At 43.8% G+C, this 18,750-nt stretch overlaps 1 protein-coding gene across 1 annotated transcript in view; it reads right to left on the bottom strand.

Annotated features, from left to right (window-relative positions):
- Nucleotides 1-12,992, bottom strand: part of amph (amphiphysin) — a 541,139-nt gene extending 528,147 nt beyond the window's left edge. Inside the window, exon 1 of the mRNA XM_070890365.1 lies at nucleotides 12,921-12,992. Coding sequence (XP_070746466.1) covers nucleotides 12,921-12,992 — 72 coding nt within the window. The remainder of the gene's footprint in view (nucleotides 1-12,920) is intronic.
- Nucleotides 12,993-18,750: the final 5,758 nt, after the last annotated feature.

The raw sequence follows: 18,750 nt of genomic DNA, 5'->3' as shown, positions 1-18,750 counted from the left end.
CACTAAATATATTCAAAAAGGAGTTATATGTAGTCCTTACTACTAGGGGGATCAAGGGGTATGGTGAGAAAGCGGGAATGGGGTACTGAAGTTGCATGTTCAGCCACGAACTCATTGAATGGCGGTGCAGGCTCGAAGGGCCGAATGGCCTACTCCTGCACCTATTTTCTATGTTTCTATGTCCTCGTACACAGAATGCTGGGATGCCCTTGGGGTGTGTCTATATAAAGGAGGAAATAGATTAAACCTTTAAGAAACTACACCACAATAGTAGAGGAGAATTAATGAACAATATTGGCCATTCAGCAATAGGAATATTAACAAAATCATCACCAATCCAAGAAAGATCCGGTCAAGCAATCAGAAACCAATGTCACTGTAACCTTGTGGACAGCAGACAAAACTTAACGCATTTAATATGCTGCCTTACACCAGCAACTTCCTGTAACAGCTCTCCAGGGTCCAATATTTTAAACAGCTATTTGAAACCAATGATGTATACATTTATCCCAGCTCAGCACAGCTGTTCTTAGGTGGTTTTGCTCTGCACATTATTTGATCATACACTGCATGAAAGCAAGCTGATAATGGTACAAGCTGGCATCGGGCACAGCATGCAGTGGATCTAATGCAACCGGTTTTCATGGATTGCTCTTTATTTATTCTACTCCCTTCATTTATCCATATTGCTTCCTTAAACCTGCAACCCACTTCCACATTTCCACCTTAATGTCGAAACACCAGACTTCAGCACCTTAGTTGCTAACATCACCCTATAATCAGGTGCCCTATAAGAATGCTACACCTATGGGTTGTGCACTTGAGCAGCACAGAGCACTTTACCTAACGGTCCTACCAACTGACAACCTTGTCCACAGAGGGCAGAGAACAGTTATTTTTGCCAATTTTATCCCATTGTTTCCTGAAGGTGTTTGTTTTTTTGAGAGTTTCAGTTTCACAGCTACCCCTGCAACCTCTTCAAAAAGGTCATTCTTCATGTGGGTGAGCCCAAACATTGGTGGGGGAGGGGATTAATTTAATGTATTAATTTTTTTTTAAAGGAGGGAGAGAAAACAGGGAATTATAGAGCAGTTAGCCTGACATCGCTGGTGGGGAAAATGCTGGAATCAATTATTTAAGATGTAATAGCAGCGCATTTGGAAAGCAATGACAGGATCGGTCCAAGTCAGCATGGGTTTATGAAAGGGAAATCATGCTTGACAAATCGACAGTTTTTGAGGATGTAACTAGTAGAGTGGATAAGGGAGAACCAGTGGATGTGGTGTATTTGGACTTTCAAAAGGCTTTTGACAAGGTCCCACACAAAAGATTAATGTGCAAAATTAAGGCACATGGTATTGGGGGTAATGTACTGACATGGATAGAGAGTGGGAATAAACGGGTCCTTTTCAGAATGGCAGGCAATGACTAGTGGGATGCCGCAGGATTCAGTGCTGGGACCCCAGCTATTTACAATATACATTAATGATTTAGACGAAGGAATTGAATGTAATATCTCCAAGTTTGTAGATGACACGAAGCTGGGTGACAGTGCGAGCTGCGAGGAGGCTGCAGGGTAACTTGGACAGGTTAGGTGAATGGGTAAATGCATGGTAGATGCAGTATAATGTAGATAAGTGTGAGGTTATCCACTTTGGTGGCAAAAACAGGAAGGCAGATTATTATCTGAATGGTGACATTAGTAAAAGGGGAGGTGCAACGAGACCTGGGTACATCAGTCATTGAATGTAGGCATGCAGGTACAGCAGGCAGTAAAGAAAGCAAATGGCATGCTGGCCTTCATAGCGAGAGGATTTGAGTATAGGAGCAGGGAGGTCTTGCTGCAGTTGTACAGGGCCTTGGTGAGACCACACCTTGACTACTGTGTTCAGTTTTGGTCTCCTAATCTGAGGAAGGACATTCTTACTATTGAGGGAGTGCAGCAAAGGTTCACCAGACTGATTCCTGGGATGGCAGGACTAACATATGAAGAAAGACTGGATCGACTAGGCTTATATTCACTGGAATTTAGAAGAATGAGAGGGGATCTCTTGGAAACATAAAATTCTGACAGGATTGGACAGGTTAGATGCAGGAAGAATGTTCCTGATGTTGGGGAAGTCCAGAACCAGGGGTCACAGTCGAAGGATAAGAGATAAGCCATTTAGGACCGAGATGAGGAAAAACTTCTTCACTCAAAATTGTGAACCTGTGGAATTCTCTACCACAAATTTGTTGAGGCCAGTTCGTTGGATATATTCAAAAGAGAGTTAGATGTGGCCCTTGCGGCTAAAGGGATCAAGGGGTATGGAGAGAAAGCAGGAATGGGGTACTGAAGTTGCATGATCAGCCATGATCATATTGAATGGTGGTGCAGGCTCGAAGGGCCGAATGGCCTACTCCTGCACCTATTTTCTATTACCAGCCGAAAAGTGGGTGATGGTAAATCGGCAGCCTGTTTTATATTGCACCAAAATTTATTTTCCATTGAACTCAATGACTAGGTGTAAAATGGGCTGCCAATTTGCCATCATGCATTATAATTATCCCCTGTGTGTTCATAGAATCATAGACATTACATTGGTTCTGTCTTCACAAAGGAAGATACAAAAAACCTTCCGGAAGTACTAGGGGACTGAGGTCATAAGAACATAAGAACATTAGAATTAGGAACAGGAGTAGGCCATCTAGCCCTTCGAGCCTGCTCCGCCACTCAACAAGATCATGGCTGATCTGGCCATGGACTCAGCTCCACTTACCCGCCCGCTCCCCATAACCCTTAATTCCCTTATTGGTTAAAAATCTATCTATCTGTGATTTGAATACATTCAATGAGCTAGCCTCAACTGCTTCCTTGGGCAGAGAATTCCACAGATTCACAACCCTCTGGGAGAAGAAATTCCTTCTCAACTCGGTTTTAAATTGGCTCCCCCGTATTTTGAGGCTGTGCCCCCTAGTTCTAGTCTCCCCGACCAGTGGAAACAACCTCTCTGCCTCTATCTTGTCTATCCCTTTCATTATTTTAAATGTTTCTATTAGATCACCCCTCATCCTTCTGAACTCCAACGAGTAAAGACCCAGTCTACTCAATCTATCATCATAAGGTAACCCCCTCATCTCCGGAATCAGCCTAGTGAATCGTCTCTGTACCCCCTCCAAAGCTAGTATATCCTTCCTTAAGTAAGGTGACCAAAACTGCACGCAGTACTCCAGGTGCTGCCTCACCAATACCCTGTACAGTTGCAGCAGGACCTCCCTGCTTTTGTACTCCATCCCTCTCGCAATGAAGGCCAACATTCCATTCGCCTTCCTGATTACCTGCTGCACCTGCAAACTAACTTTTTGGGTTTCATGCACAAGGACCCCCAGGTCCCTCTGCACCACAGCATGTTGTAATTTCTCCCCATTCAAATAATATTCCCTCAAATAATGATCCCATTTCCCTGCTCTTTCCCTGTATCATTTTATATTCTTTGTTTTGAAATACTTAACCAATTCCTTTTCAATTGCCATTCGAGTCTTTGCCTCAAGATCCCCTTGTGTAAAGCATTCCATGTTCTAATAACCCTGTGTGTAAAAAGCTTTAATCAATCTTCCGCCTTCATTCTTCTAGTGAGAATCCTCAGTCTCTGTCCCCTTGTTAATGATTTGCTAACCAGTGGCAATAACCTTTCACTGTCTACTCTTTCAAAATCTTCTGTAACTTTGAAAAACTCTATTAGATTCCCCCTCTTTAACCTTCTCTGTTCCAGTGAAAAAAAAATCAATTTTTCAAACTTTTCTCCATAGCTATAACCTTTCATTCCTGGTATCACTCCAGTGAATCCTTGCTGTACTCTTTCCATGGGTCTACTATTCTGCTTATAATGGTGGCTCAAAACTTCATGCAACACTCCAACATCACATCCTTGTTTTTATATTCATTGGGCCGTAAATTGCGGCCTCTCCAGGTGCGTACGATGTGCACACATGCCCAAAGAGGCCCCGCAAGTTCTGGGTTTAAGCATGTGAAGTGCATGTGCCTAAACCCAGCACTTGTGATCTGTCAAAATGTCTTTTGATAAATCGCACACCTCGAATCAAAGGGCCTTCGCGTAAGGCCTGCTTTTACCAGCATAAGAGTATTAAAAGATAGAAAAAAAAATTGTATTACTTATTTTTATATTAAAAACCCTGCCCATGAAGGTAAGTTTCTGTAACACTATTAAAAGATTTTTTTTAATTTCAAAAAATTAATTATTTTATAAAAAATTTAATTTAATTTCTATTTTTTTTAAAGTGACGTGTTCTTTTCATTTACGTGGTTTTTTTTGTTTTGAGGGGTATTCTCATTGGTAGTAATGGCAGCTCGGAGCTCCTATTTCTATGAATGAGAATACTACATTGCGATAGGTGGTCCAGGCCCATGTGATCCCAGGAATCACGTACGCTCCTGGGATGCGTGGGCCTCGGAGCGCAAGTGTTCATTCCTCCAGGGGAAGCCTCTGACTGCAATTTTTGGCCCATAATATATATCCCAGAATCACATTTACTTTTTTGTAGTCTTTTGTACTTGTACTCCCACCTCCTAGAGATCTAAGTCTACTGTTTTCACTTGAAATCCACACACAAAGCATGTAATGCCTTTCATATCCTCAGGATGCCCCAAATGGTTTTACAGCCAATGAAGCACTTTTGAAGTGTAGACATTGTTGTAATGTAACATGGTGGATAGTTTGCACACAGCAAGGACCCACAAATGGCCAGATAATCTGTTTTAATAATGTTGGTTGTGTGATAAATGTTGGCCGTTTGTTGATAGAACTCCCCTGCTCCTCTTCTAAGTAATGCCATAGGAATTTTTACGTCCACCCAACTCTGTTTAAAGTCTCATCCGAAAAATGAAAATACGTAGCCACTTTTTATCATGGACAGGAGTGGAAAGACTTTCTGATGTTTCCCTTCCATAGCTGAAGGGTTTTGAGGCCAATTGTAGTACCCTCTACTGCTGTCCCATCTGAGACCAGCTAATTCAGTAGTGCATAGAACATTTTAGTAAGAAAAACAATTTTTAATTTTGGAAACTTGACAAAATACTGCCGTATATTGCTAATTTATGAATAGGCACCTCGGGACCCTATTCAACCACTCGAAAAGCAACTGAGTTATTTGAAGCAATTGCAGTAAAATAATATAATATGGCTTAATTACCAGTGTGTCACATAACCAATGTTTGTACGGTATTGCGCATATGATTCACTTGTGCTTTCACAGATATTCCACTATATATGGTTCAGTTACTAACTTAGCTGTTGAACCGGATGCTGGACCCTTTGGAAACCTTGCTGAACCTTGCTATAATTTAATTTAAATGAAACATTAGTGTTATAACATATGCCAATATAAATTCCCCTTTTGAACACAAGAAATCAAGAGTGGGCAGTTAAAACTCCCTGCTAGTCAGTATGGCAGTCAGTGCTTGAATTTCCAACTCTTGGGCTAACAAGGGCTGAACACTATTATTGATGAATCAGACTGCTACTGTTCAAAATCCCAAATCATATTTTAAAAGCTATCATAAAAAGGTAATCAAGTTCCACTGTGTTGGGTATTACAGCAATTTTCAGCCTTATACAAAACAATAATATTAAAAATGCATTTTTGTCTTGTGCTGCATTTTAGAATATATAATTCATGCTTGCCCTCATTTTACTGAGCTTATTAGATTCATCAAATACCTTCAGCTTGTTGTTTCTCATACCGTCGCATCATTGGAGCATAGTGTGAAGGAGTCATATGAACATATGAAGATGTTGGGTAGGAAACGACCAGCTGGTCCATCAATCCTGCCCACATTCATGAAGCCTGGAGCAGGCTAATTAACAGTCTGACAGACCAAGATGTGAACAGTCCTTCCATGGCAGCAATCATCTTTATATCAGACATTAGTCCTATATGGCAGGAGGCTTTTCTGGGTTCCCACAAGGCCACAATCCATATGATGAGAGGAGGGGGGCCGCCCACACTTACCGGATGCAAGTATCACGCTTGGATATCAACGCAGAATTCAAAGTCTGAGCTCTGGTCTCCACTTGCTAGGACTGGGGTTCAAACCCTGAACCTTCTGACTCAGAAACAGGAACACTACCATTAAACCAAAGGCTTGCTCCATCCTTCAGGTGAAATGGTAAATGTTTTGCATTTGAAACTGGTAGATCATGCAACTGTTAGGTTACTTGTTTCCCATCATTGGAAGGAAAAAGTTATCTGGTTACTTAACCAGCTTCTTATATAAAATGGTAGGAAGCATAAAGTTAATGTCACATATTCCCTTTCCTACTTGTTATTAACAATGTGATTTATCATATAAAGACATTTTCAATTCAGTTCATATGCTCAATCAATTTTAAGGGAAAATAACAGAACTCACTGGGAGCTACTATTTTAGACAGTACAGACTCACCTTAGGGGGTCTGGATTCAAATTGGAGTGTCAACTGATATTGGCACTACTGTCTGCACAAGAAATCAGGCATTGTGTCCTAACAAGGTTGTCTGCTGCAGAATCGACACATTTGAGCAGCAGTCCAGCTCCTAATGGGTTGTATGATAGTATCCATCAAGCTGTGGACAAGCGGGCATGCCAAATTTCCTAGATAAGGAGGAGTGCATGAATGACTGGTAGTCCCAGTAGGACCTATCCCGATCTCTTCCCCACGCCCGCCGCCGCCCCCCCCCCATCCCCACTGCTCCGCCGCTGCTGATCCATGTTAAGTGCGTCATCACTGTGCGCACCACCGATCTAGCCCCTCCTGACGGTGACATTCCTCTTTGAAAACCTTCAGTCTGCCCGGCGGTGCCAAAACCTGTTTTTTCTCAGTGGTCCAGTGAGGTTGTTGCCTTCTGCAGCGGCGGTGCGGCTTCCCTTAAAGTGGAGGCCACACTGCCGCTTCCGCCATGTTTTTATTTGTCGGCTGACTGCCATGTTGGCCCGACAATTATGTGTCCGGTTTGGCCGGGCTGGCAACAGGCAGCCTTGCACCCCCTCTTGGCTGCCAGGCTGCTGGCCTGGCCAAAACCCTTCCCTGATGGTCTAGTTGGGCGAAGTTTTAAAATCGCGGATCTCCTCTTTAAGTGAAGGGGAGAGCTGTGGTGATGCAGCGCCGTGATGACGTCATTACAGCGGTCTCTCTGCACCACCCCCAACTTCCGCCCCCATTTAAGAACAACTTCCAGATCCGAATTTTAAAAAAAGAGCGGAATTTCGCTCGAGGCGACCTCAACCACAGTTGCGGTAAAAACCACAAACTGGGTGCGTGTTAATGTTACAGTCTGTGTGTTACAGTCCGTGGAGGTGTACCACTCCAGGGAGCGGCATGAGCTGCGACAGCAACGAAGAGTGACGTCAGCAAGGCTCAGGTCAGTGATTGGTGCATGGGCAGGTGCAGCAGGAGCGACGAGATGGACAAAGGAGATGTGAGAGACTGTAGAGGGATGTGATCGGGGCCCAGGGGAGGCGTGTTCAGGGCCAGGGGCCATGGAGCAGCACGGGCCGGGGCAGCACGGGCCAGCCCACACTGCGATATGTCTGCGCACTGGGTCCGTGCAGCAGAGCAGGTTTCCAGTTGTCTTGGGTAATCCTTGCCACTGGACCAAGACCTAGCTCTGTCAAGCCCGTGTGGTGGCTGGTGTACAACGGCCGCCAAACATTAAAAAAATCCATGCTCAGGCATCGTCCACCTTTTTGAGGATGTAGTTTGGATTCTTCTTTCAAAACACCTGTGAACTCATTTTTTTTTTGGCGTGGAAGCAAGTCATCCTCATTTCGAGGGACCGCTTATGATGATGATGTCTTCCAAGAGAGGACATGGGTCCCATTTTGGACCTAGTGAAGGCACCAAAATTGAATGGTCTAACGGTTTACTTAAAGACCCTTCTCTTCCCTCAGTTCAGAAGATAATTTTTTTCACATGCATCTTCAGCCACTGGCTCCCCATCTGAGAAGCAGGGTAGAGACCCCAAACCAAAACTTTACATGTGGACCGAGCAAGGCAAACGCCACTCTTGGCAACAAAAAAATGAGTAGTCAATGAACCAGAGCAGATTACAGCACAGAAGGAGGCCAAAATCCAAAACTAATCCCATTACCTTGCTCACTTCCCATAGTCCTGTATCTTCCTTCGTTCAAATATTAGTCATTTTTTTTCCCTTAAATGATGCAAGGGTCTATCTCAACTATTCCCTGCAGCAAAGCATTCCACGCTCCAACAACCCTCTGCATAAAGAAATTTCCCCTAACCCCTTTTTTTGCTGTCAGTGAGAATTTTAAATTGATGAGTTGATAATGATTTGTCAACATTTCCCAAGTAGTTAATGAGCTAGTTAACCAGTAAAATGTTGAAAAAGTCAATAATCCAGCTGTGAAATAGACAATTGTTGGAGAAAATGTGTGAACAAAATGGCTGATTTACCCAGCAGTGTTGATGAGCTTACGGAGAACCATGAATACATATCTGATGGGGAGGAAAGACAGCTTCAAGGCATAAAACAAGGTGTGAAATGTGGTAATTAACAGCATCGATACTGTCTCCTCAACTCTGAGGGCCTGATAAGAGATCCAAAACACACACATCTTAAAGAAGAGCACAAAGAAAAGGCAGGATTATTATTACAAAATAACTGCAGAGGGGTTTATAGACGCATGAGAAAAAAATAATAGTATCTAAATATATTTGCAAAATACCCTGTACTAGCAGAGAGAAACATTGAAAAGGATGTAACAAGTAAGGCTGTAGAAGTGAAAATAGCAGATATATGCAAACTGCATTATACATTTGAAGCAGAAGAGATACAGGGCAATTGAGGGAGGGCAGGCCAGTGTGAGTAGCTTTGTATTACTTTAACAAAGAGCCAGCACAAACAGTATGGGCCAAATGGCCCCTTTCTGTGCTGTAAACGTCAATGAGTCTTTGTCACTATGGGAGAAAGAACAATGCATAGTTATATATGACCTTTTAATGTCGTAAAATGTCCCAAGGCACTTCACAGGAATGATATTAGACAGAATTTGACACTAAGCCACACAAGGAGATATTGGACAGGTGACCAGAAGCTTGATCAGAGGTAGGTTTTAAGGAGCATCTTAAATGAGATGAGAGGCAGAGAGGTTCAGGAAGGGAATTCCAGAGCTTAGGGCCTAGACAGCTGAAGGCATGGCGGGCAATGGTGGAATGAAGGAAATCAGGGATGCACAAGAGGCCAGAATTTGAGGAACACAGAGCTCTGAGGGTTGTAGGGCTGAAGAAAGTTACTGAGATAAGGAGGAGCAAGGCCATGGAGGGGTTTGAGATTTTGATAGGTCAAAAACATCAATAAGAAGAAAGACTTTCACGACCTCAGGACATACCAAAGCACTTTACAGGTAATGAAATACCTTTTGAAGTGTTGTAATGTAGGAAACGTGGCAGCCAATTTATGCACAGGAAGGTCCCACAAAAAGCGACCAGATAATGTGTATTAGTGATGTTGGTTGAAGGATGAAAATTGTGATCAGGGCTCTTTGAAATAGTGTCATGGGATTGGTTATGTCCACCTGAGAGGGTCTCATCTGAAAGATGCCAGCTCCAACAGTGCAGCATTCCCTCAGTACTGCACTGAAGTGTCAGCCGAGATTATATGCTCAAGTCTCTGGTATGGGACTTCATCACATGATCTTCTGACTGAGGCGAGAGTGCCACCACTGTACAACCTGTCCAGCATGTAATCATTTATTTTGCAACTGAATTTAAACTAAAGTGCATTACTGCTGGAAAATATTAGCAAAAGGTATACTTTCCATGTTTTAGCATTCATATGATTAAAATATGATGCTGTCTTTAGTTGAGATCAGTCTCTGTTCAGTGTACTTGTCTGAATATTTTGATAATCTCAAGGACACAGAGCTCAAGCAGCCATATTCTCAGATGCCAGTATATGAAATGACTGTGTACTGAAACACAAAAACGATGCTCTGAGAAATATGTTCATTCCATTAGAATTCTACCATGCCTGATAAGGATCATCTGCAGTGAGCAAATAAATAAAACTACTAGTAGCAAAATACTCTATTCACTAGGCATTATTTTTCATGATACTTTGACTGATTTTTCTTGTGACAATTTTAACAGTACTTATGTTGCCATACTATATCCCATGTTACTACCTGGATCAAGGAATCCCCATGAAATGGGAACAGATATACAGTGATTTATTCAAAGGAATTATTCTTCACTGAAGAATATATTTATTTGGAACTTATCAATTAAAATCGATCTTTATTAATGAAGGCAATGTTGAGAATCCATTATCTCTAAGTATGGCAGTGTGATGAGTCCTATTGCTCCAGAAGAAGCAGTCACTTGCCTACACTCACTGCATATTCTGAATGTTGTTTTACCGTGTATTCAGAACGGCAATAGTTATACAGCGGGGATTTGTAACCTCAAAGGTCACACTAAAGTCAATGTAACAGTCAGTGTTATATCTCACAAGGTTAATATCTCTCTATGGCATTTGAATCAAACTGAACATGTAGGTCAATTATAGCCTTTTATACTATTTAAATATAAATATATTTAAATTTTCAGTATATTGTGAAAAATCTGCATCTAATGGTTCCTGTGGGCCACTTAGTGGGTGATCTTTACAGGCAATTTGAAATGCACATCCAGCAGTAAATTGAAACAGCTTGATGGGACTATCTTACTTCAAAAGAGTACAGTGAAATCTCCTTGATAATTTCATCACATGAGAAGTGTTTGATCCTGTGCAATGAATGACATATCCCCCAAGTTAAGAAATGTACTAAATGCTGGAGTTATTTGAACAGTATTGTCCTAGCTTAGATGTTACACTGAATAAAGAATCACAAATAATTTAATCAGTCATTTTTAAATTCCCTAGTGCCAACCACTGCATCTTTTTAAAAAAAAAACATACTGTGCAATGCTGATTTTGTTTTTAATGTCACATTGCCAAATTAAGTTACACTTAATGTACTTAGTGAGGATTTCCTAGCCAGTTTTGGCAGAGAAACATTTTTTATTTGATGTCAGCAAAAATTGATAAGTCTCTGGATAAAAGAGATGGTTTTATGCTTACATTACTGCCTTGGTTCAATCAATAACAATGGAAAAAGTCAAAGATTTTTCTCTCTCTATGAATCAGTGCCAACCAGCCAGCTCACACCAATGAGACCAACACTCCCCCTGACTACAGGCTGCAAACCAAATGCTCTTGCCACTATTTATATAAAATGAAAGGCTTCTATTTTCATCCACTCAGAAATGGGCAAACCTGGTAAGATACCCAGCCTCTTCGTGCCAGTGAAGTGAAGAGAACAACATTGGATTGGGGATTAGGGCTATTGAGTGTATGGAGATAATATTAAAGGAAAGGGAATCCTCTTATAAAAGCCATGTGGGCAGGGATGAGCACAAAGCAGTGAACCTATCTCTCTCCAATTTGTCAACTGCTTGTTGGGACAAGGCCGAGTTAACTCTTTCCATACACAAACACTGCTGCTAAGAGAAAGCCTTTACAAGCAGATTTTGAATCCAAAACATGGAAGGTGCTGGGAATATTTGATGCTTCGGCCCAACAAATTCAACAGGCAAATATTTCCAGTTCCATTCAATTTGACGGGCTGTTTTTTTTTTAAAAGGTGAATAATCCAAGGGAAAAACATAACCAACCTCTCGGGATGATTGACAGTAGAACACCAAATACACCAGAACTGCAATGCTGTGGGGCACCAGATGGCCCGTTACTTCCAGCCGGGTTCACTGTGCTTTCACAGGGCTCTATTTCCCATCAGTGTTTGACTTCTAAAGGTTGTTTATGGTTTACATGACGGGGGGGTTAATACTAACCCGGCTCTGACCTTGCGGGTACAGCCAGGCGGATCATGGCTTAACCTGCCCCACTCTGCTCTCGATCCGGCCTCTCTGATGTGGACCCGAACCCACGCAGACCCTCCCCCTTCATCGCTCTGATCGGATCCTTGTAATGGCAACAAGAGATCGGATTCCATACGCTGCCATGGTACGCCAGCAGCAAATCCCGGCTCTTTCCTGCTCTGCATCGAGCCAGATCAGATCGTGTGGGCCGTGCCGAGCCGTGCCAGCAAATTCAGCCCCAGCTTGTGTGCCTTCACCTTCCTCCCTCGGGCTCTTCCCTCTCCCCCCTCCTCTCTCCCTTCTCCCTCTCTCCTCTCTCCCCCTCCGCTCTCCCCCCCCCTCTCTCCACCCTCTACCTCCTCTCTCCCTTCTCCCCTCTTCCTCCCTCCGCTCACCCCCCCCTCTCTCCACCCTCTCCCTCCTCTCTCCCCTCTCCCTCCTCTCTCCCCTCTCTCCCTTCTCCCCTCTCCCTCCCTCCGCTCACCCCCCCCCCTCTCTCCACCCTCTCCCTCCTCTCTCCCTTCTCCCCTCTCCCTCCCTCCGCTCACCCCCCCCTCTCTCCACCTCTCCCCCCTCTCTCCACCCTCTCCCTCCTCTCTCCCTTCTCCCCTCTCCCTCCCTCCGCTCACCCCCCCCTCTCTCCCTCCTCTCTCCCCTCTCCCTCCCTCCGCTCACCCCCCCCCTCTCTCCCCTCTCCCTCCTCTCTCCCCTCTCTCCCTTCTCCCTCTCCCCCCCCCCACCTCTGCTCTCTCCTCTCCCCCCCCCCCCCCCTGTTTCTCTCCCTTTCTATCCTCTTGTACCTCCCGCTCTGCCCCGTGCCCCCTCTCTCCCTCCCTCTGGCCTGGGTTGCTGTCCGCCTGGTCTTGGTGCTGAAGCGCTCCGCTCAGTGCAGCTTTGCAGTGGTTGGGATTGGGGGATGGGGGTAGGGACCGCGGGATAAAGGTACCTTTCCCAAAATGAAACCAAGGAGACTGTGGTAGGAAGGAGGTTCTTGTCAGCTGCTTACCTTTTCCTGGGCCCTATTCAGCCGTTTCTGAACGTTTTTAGCGAAGACTCCTGTTTTCATGTTGTCCGCCATGGCTGATCTGTGCGTGTGTCTCAATCCCTGAGCTGTGCCTGGAACAGGCAGCCGCAGCTGAAACTCTTAAAGCGACCTCGACCCACCCAACACTTACATACACATATGCAACTATATACACACAATGCTGTACATATACATTTATGAATACAGGCATACCCATATAAACATAAATAATACCTAAATCCAATTGATTATGCGTTGATGTATTCCCGTGATAAAGCGGGGTAGGAATGCAAGTATTGTATCAATAAACACGTATATAAACAAATAACAATATAGAAATATCCACCAAATATGCCTAACCAATCAGATGAATGCACACAAATACCTACAAATACATATACACCGATATACATATAGAAATATGAATTTACAAACATGCACACAAAAACAAACATTTGCAAGCACACATGCATATATGTATTTGTGCGTGTATATATGTGTGTATAGTCATATATATATATAGATAAATATAGGTAAAAATATTCATATATACAAATGACTTCACTCTTATCAATTTATCACGTCATACAAGTTAGTCATATAATATAAAGAAATATTTGGATTTATATAGCGCCTTTCGATGACCACTGAACATCTCAAAGCACTTTACAGCCAATGAAGTACTTCTGGAGTGTAGTCACTGTTATAATGTAGGAAATGCAGCAGCCAATTTGCGCACAGCAAGCTCCCACATACAGCAATGTGATAATAACCAGATAATCTCTTTTTGGTTATGTTGATTGAGGGATAAATATTGGCCAGGACACCGGGGATAACTCCCCTGCTAACTATATATAGTTTGCTTGTATTTTCATGGCAGATGCCTATTTATATTTGTAATTGTATTTATATTTGTAAAATTGATGCATGGTGATCTAGGACCGAGGATAACCATATCAAATTTGATATGGAGCATAAATACATACACCATCCAACCTGCAGCATTGCTTTTAGGAGAAGCATGTGGTTTATATTGTGTCATGTGTTTATATGTTTATAATTAGGAGCAAGGGATATTGAGAATTATTCGCCAAGTAATGTTTGCTTGTGGGTTACATTCTGCCCAACATCACAAATTAGATGGGTTTCTATTTCCCATAAAAATGGCACAAGCATAAAAATAAATGAATAATTTTCCAGTTGTAAAAGCATTGTGAACCCCTACGTCCCTCAACCGTTATTCTAAATCCAGGTTGTAATATTGCGCCTGTATCTCAACAATTTAATCATTATGTCATTGGGTTCCTTTGTGGGAGGCCGTTCATCACTGTTCGATGTCTGGTTATTATTGTTCATGTGATAAAAGCAGCAAACCTTTCTTAAATACAGAAAAAAATGAAGTAGAACTTCTGTTGGGAGGTGCTAATTGGACTTGATTTGGTAAGATACTTAGGAATTTACCCTCTGTTCTCATTATTGTTCTTTCATTATGACTCTTAACTTTGATTTTTTTTTCCAAGGTCGAACGTCAAGATTATTCATTTCTTTATTTGAAGTTCACCGCCCCCATCAAAATGACAGAATGGCTCCCCCCTCTTAGTGACATCAACCCACATGTCATACAATCTTGCCAAAGTAAACTACATTGATTTAGTTGCTGATGAGCATCAGATAATCAGAAGCAAATTGACATATTTGATTCAACTAAATCAAGACCAATTATCATCATAGGCAGTCCCTTGAAATCGAGGAAGACTTGCTTCCACTCTAAAAGTGAGTTCTCAGGTGACTGTACAGTCCAATACGGGAATTACAGTCTCTGTCACAGGTGGGGCAGACAGTCATTGAAGGAAAGGGTAGGTGGGGAGTCTGGTTTGCTGCACGCTCCTTCCGCTGTCTGTGCTTATTTTCTGCATGCTCTCAGCAACGAGACTCGAGGTGCTCAGCGCCCTCCCGGATGCTCTTCCTCCACTTAGGGCAGTCTTTGGCCAGGGATTCCCAGGTGTCAGTGGGGATGTTGCACTTTATCAAGCAGATTTTGAGGGTGTCCTTGAAATGTTTCCTCTGCCCACCTGGGGCTCACTTGCCGTGTAGGAGTTCCGAGTAGAGTGCTTGCTTTGGGAATCTTGTGTTGAGCATGCGGACAATGTGGCCTGCCCAACGGCGCTGGTCGAGTGTGGTCAGTGCTTCAATGCTGGAGGCTGTGTTGGACCTCGTCATTGATGCCTGTCCTTGCTGATAGTAGGCTCCCGAGGTATGGAAAGTGTTCCACGTTGCCCAAGGCTGCGCCGTGGATATTGTTGACCGGGGGGGCAGTGCTGTGTGGCGGGGTCAGGTTTAGTGTAAGGCCCATGCTTTCATATGCCTTGGTGAAGATGTTGACGATGGTTTGGAGTTCAGCCTCTGAATGTGCGCAGATGCAAGCGTCATCCATGTACTGTAGTTCGACGCCAGAGGATGGGACATTCTTGGATCTAGCCTGGAGGCGACGGAGGTTGAACAGGTTCCCATTGGTTCTATAGTTTAGTTCCACTCCAGCGGGGAGCTTGTTGAGCATGAGATGGAGCATTGCAGCAAAGAAGATCGAGAAGAGGGTTGGGGCGATGACACAGCCCTGTTTGACCCCGGTCCGGATGTGGATTGGGTCTGTGGTGGATCTGTTGGTCAGGATCACAGCTTGCATGTCGTTGTGGAGCAGGCGGAGGATGGCGACAAACTTTTGGGGGCAGCCGAAACGGAGGAGGACGCTCCATAGTCCCTCGTGGTTAACAGTGTCAAAGGCCTTTGTGATGTCAAAAAAGGCCATGTACAAGGGTTGATGCTGTTCCCTGCATTTCTCTTGCCATTATCGCTCCGTGAAGATCATGTCCATTGTACCCCGTAGTGGATGGAATCCGCACTGTGACTCCAGGAGGAGCTCCTCAGCCACAGGGAGAAGACAGTATGATTGTGTGTATTGTGATGGGTGTGCATATGTTGTGTGTATTTTGGTGTATGTATGCATCTGTGAGCATGTGCTGTAAGTTGTGAAATGTGTGTGTATGTTGTGTGTATTTTGGTGTATGTATGTATGTGTGTTGTGATGTGCATGTGTATGTTGTGTGTATTTGGTGTACGCATGTGGTGTGTGTTGAGACGTGTGTTGTGAGACATTAATGTGTGTTGTGAGACGTGTGTGTTGTGGTGTGTGTGTATGTTGTGTGTATTTTGTGTATGTATGTGTGCGAGAGCACGTGGTGTGTGTTGTGAAACATGTTTTGTTGTGAGATATGTTGTGCGATGTGTGCGTTGAGATGTGTGCATATGTGTATGTATATGTTGTGTGTGTTGTGCGATGGGTGTGTTATGATGCATGTGTGTTTGTGTGTATGTAAGATTTGTGTGTTGTGAGATTTATGTGTTGTGATGTTTGTATTTGTTGTACGTTGTGGTGTGTGTGTGTCGTGATGTTCTCTGGTCGGTGTGTATATCTCAAAGCACTTCATACAATTTATTATTTGCAGTGATTGTTTTGTGTAGGTAAATGAGGCAGCTCTCTGCACCCGCAACACCCTACAGCCAGCAATGAGATGAATGGCCAGTTATTCTGGGGTTTTTTTAGTTGTCAGGGAAATTTTGTACCAGGAGAATTCCCAGCTCCTCTTTGAATTTTCCCAAGGTATCTTCAACATGCCCTTGATCAAGTGGACGAAACCTCAGAGTAACGTTTCATTCAAAGGACAGCATCTCTGAGAATGCAGCACTCCCTCAGTACCGCACTGAAGTGTCAGACTCGGTTATGTGTTCAAGTCTTGAATGGAGCTTGAACCCACAACCATCTGACTCAGAGAAGAAGACTGACAGGCTTGTGGGTTGATATTAGTAATAAAAGTAGACATACAAAAGTTCTTTTATCAGTTGTTTTAAAAAGACCAATAATTTCAAATGGGTCAATGACCAGTTTAAAATAGTAGCCATCGAGGTGAAGGAATGGTAGCATAGTGGTTAAATTACAAGACTAGTAATCCAGAGAGGTGAGTTCAAATCCCACCATGGCAACTGGGGAATTTAAATTCAGTTAATTAAATAAATCTGGAATGAAAAGCTAGTATCAGAAATGGTAAGCACAAAACGACCGGATTGTTGTAAAACCCCATTTGGTTCACTAATGTCCTTTTGGGAAGGAAATTTCCTGTCCTTACCTGGTCTGGCCTATATGTGACCCCAGACTCACAGTAATGTGGTTGACTCATTAACTGCCCTACAAAATGGCCTAGCAAGCCACTCAGTTGTAAACTGCTAAAAGTAAGAATAAAACTGGACTGGGTGTGCCGTTGTTGTGTCTGAAGCCGATGCCGGGTGGTCCGTCTGTTTTTTTTTAAATTTCTTGTAGCGGTTTGTTACAACTGAGTGGCTTGCTGGGCCATTTTAGAGGGCAGTTAAGCATCAACCACATTGCCTTGGATCTAGAGTCACATATAGGCCAGACCAGGAAAGGACGGCAGATTCCTAAAGGACATTAGTGAACCAGATGGGTTTTTACGACAATCCGATAGTTTCATGATGGTCTCAATTACTGATACTAGCTTTTTATTCCAAATTTATTTAATTAAATGAATTTAAATTCCACAGCTGCCGTGATGGGATTTGAATTCATGTCTCTATTATTAGTCTAGGCCTCTGGATTACTACTAGTCCTATAAATTAACCGCTATGCTACCATTCCCGACTGGAGTGTGCATATGGCTTTGCCAGAATAGCGGGCGCCATTGACTGCACCCACGTCACTTTGTGGGCACCGCATCACAATCCTGAGGTATTCCATAACCACAAAGGCTACCACTCACTGAATGTGAAGTTGTTGTGTGACCACACACACAGAATCCTCACCATCAATGCGCGCTATCTTGACAGCAGCCACGATGCATTCATCCTGTGCCAGACCGTGGGCCAGCTCTCTTCCAGTCTCGACAACAAGCTCGCGGGTTGCTGCTCGGAGACGAGGGTTATCCACTCTCCACCTGGCTCATGACTCCCCTCCGCAACCCCACCACTCCTGCCCAGCACTCTTATAATGAGAGCCATGCCGCCACCAGAAACATCATTGAGCAGACCATCAGAATGCTCAAGCAACAGTTCCGCTGCCTTGACCGCTCCGAGGAGTCCTCCAGTACTCGGCTGAGCGGCTGTCCCTTTTTGTCGTAGTCTGCTGCATGCTGCACAACTTGGCCATCATGAGGGCACAGCCATTGCCACCAGGCAAAGCTCCATCACCTCAGAAGGAGGCGGATGACCAGGAGGAGGAGCAGTAGGTGGAGCAAGAGTAGGAGGAGGATGAGGAGGAGCAGGAGCAGCAAGGGAGAAGGCAGCCACTCAATCGCGATTCTGCAAGGGCAGTCTGCCACCGTCTCATCAGACTTTGGTTCCAGTGAATTCCATCCCACTTCCCCGTTCCTCTGCATGTCCCCATCACAATATCCATTTCCCCTTCTATATCATAGCTCCAAAACTGAAATGAGAGACACCACTAAAGATGCAACATTCCGACTAAAATTTATCTCATAACATTTAACAGTGTCATAAACAACAAATATATTTAAGAATCATCCTTGTGCCATATCTTTTATCCCCTCTTAACACTTGGTTTAACTATTCTAGAGCTCCTCCGCAGTGTGTCACCTGTGGCTATAGCAGGGCTGGTGGATAGCTGCTGTGTGTGAGGCCCAGAGACTACATGTGGCCTTGCAGGATGCCCTCAACAAGCTCTGGGCCTGAAAGGCCCGGATGCAAACTGCACCACCTCAGTCTGGGCTGGCTGGTTGACAGGCAGTGA

This window comes from Pristiophorus japonicus, chromosome 1 (genome assembly GCF_044704955.1).
Source record: "Pristiophorus japonicus isolate sPriJap1 chromosome 1, sPriJap1.hap1, whole genome shotgun sequence".
NCBI classification, from domain to species: domain Eukaryota; kingdom Metazoa; phylum Chordata; class Chondrichthyes; family Pristiophoridae; genus Pristiophorus; species Pristiophorus japonicus.
This window is presented reverse-complemented; position numbering and strand designations above follow the sequence as displayed.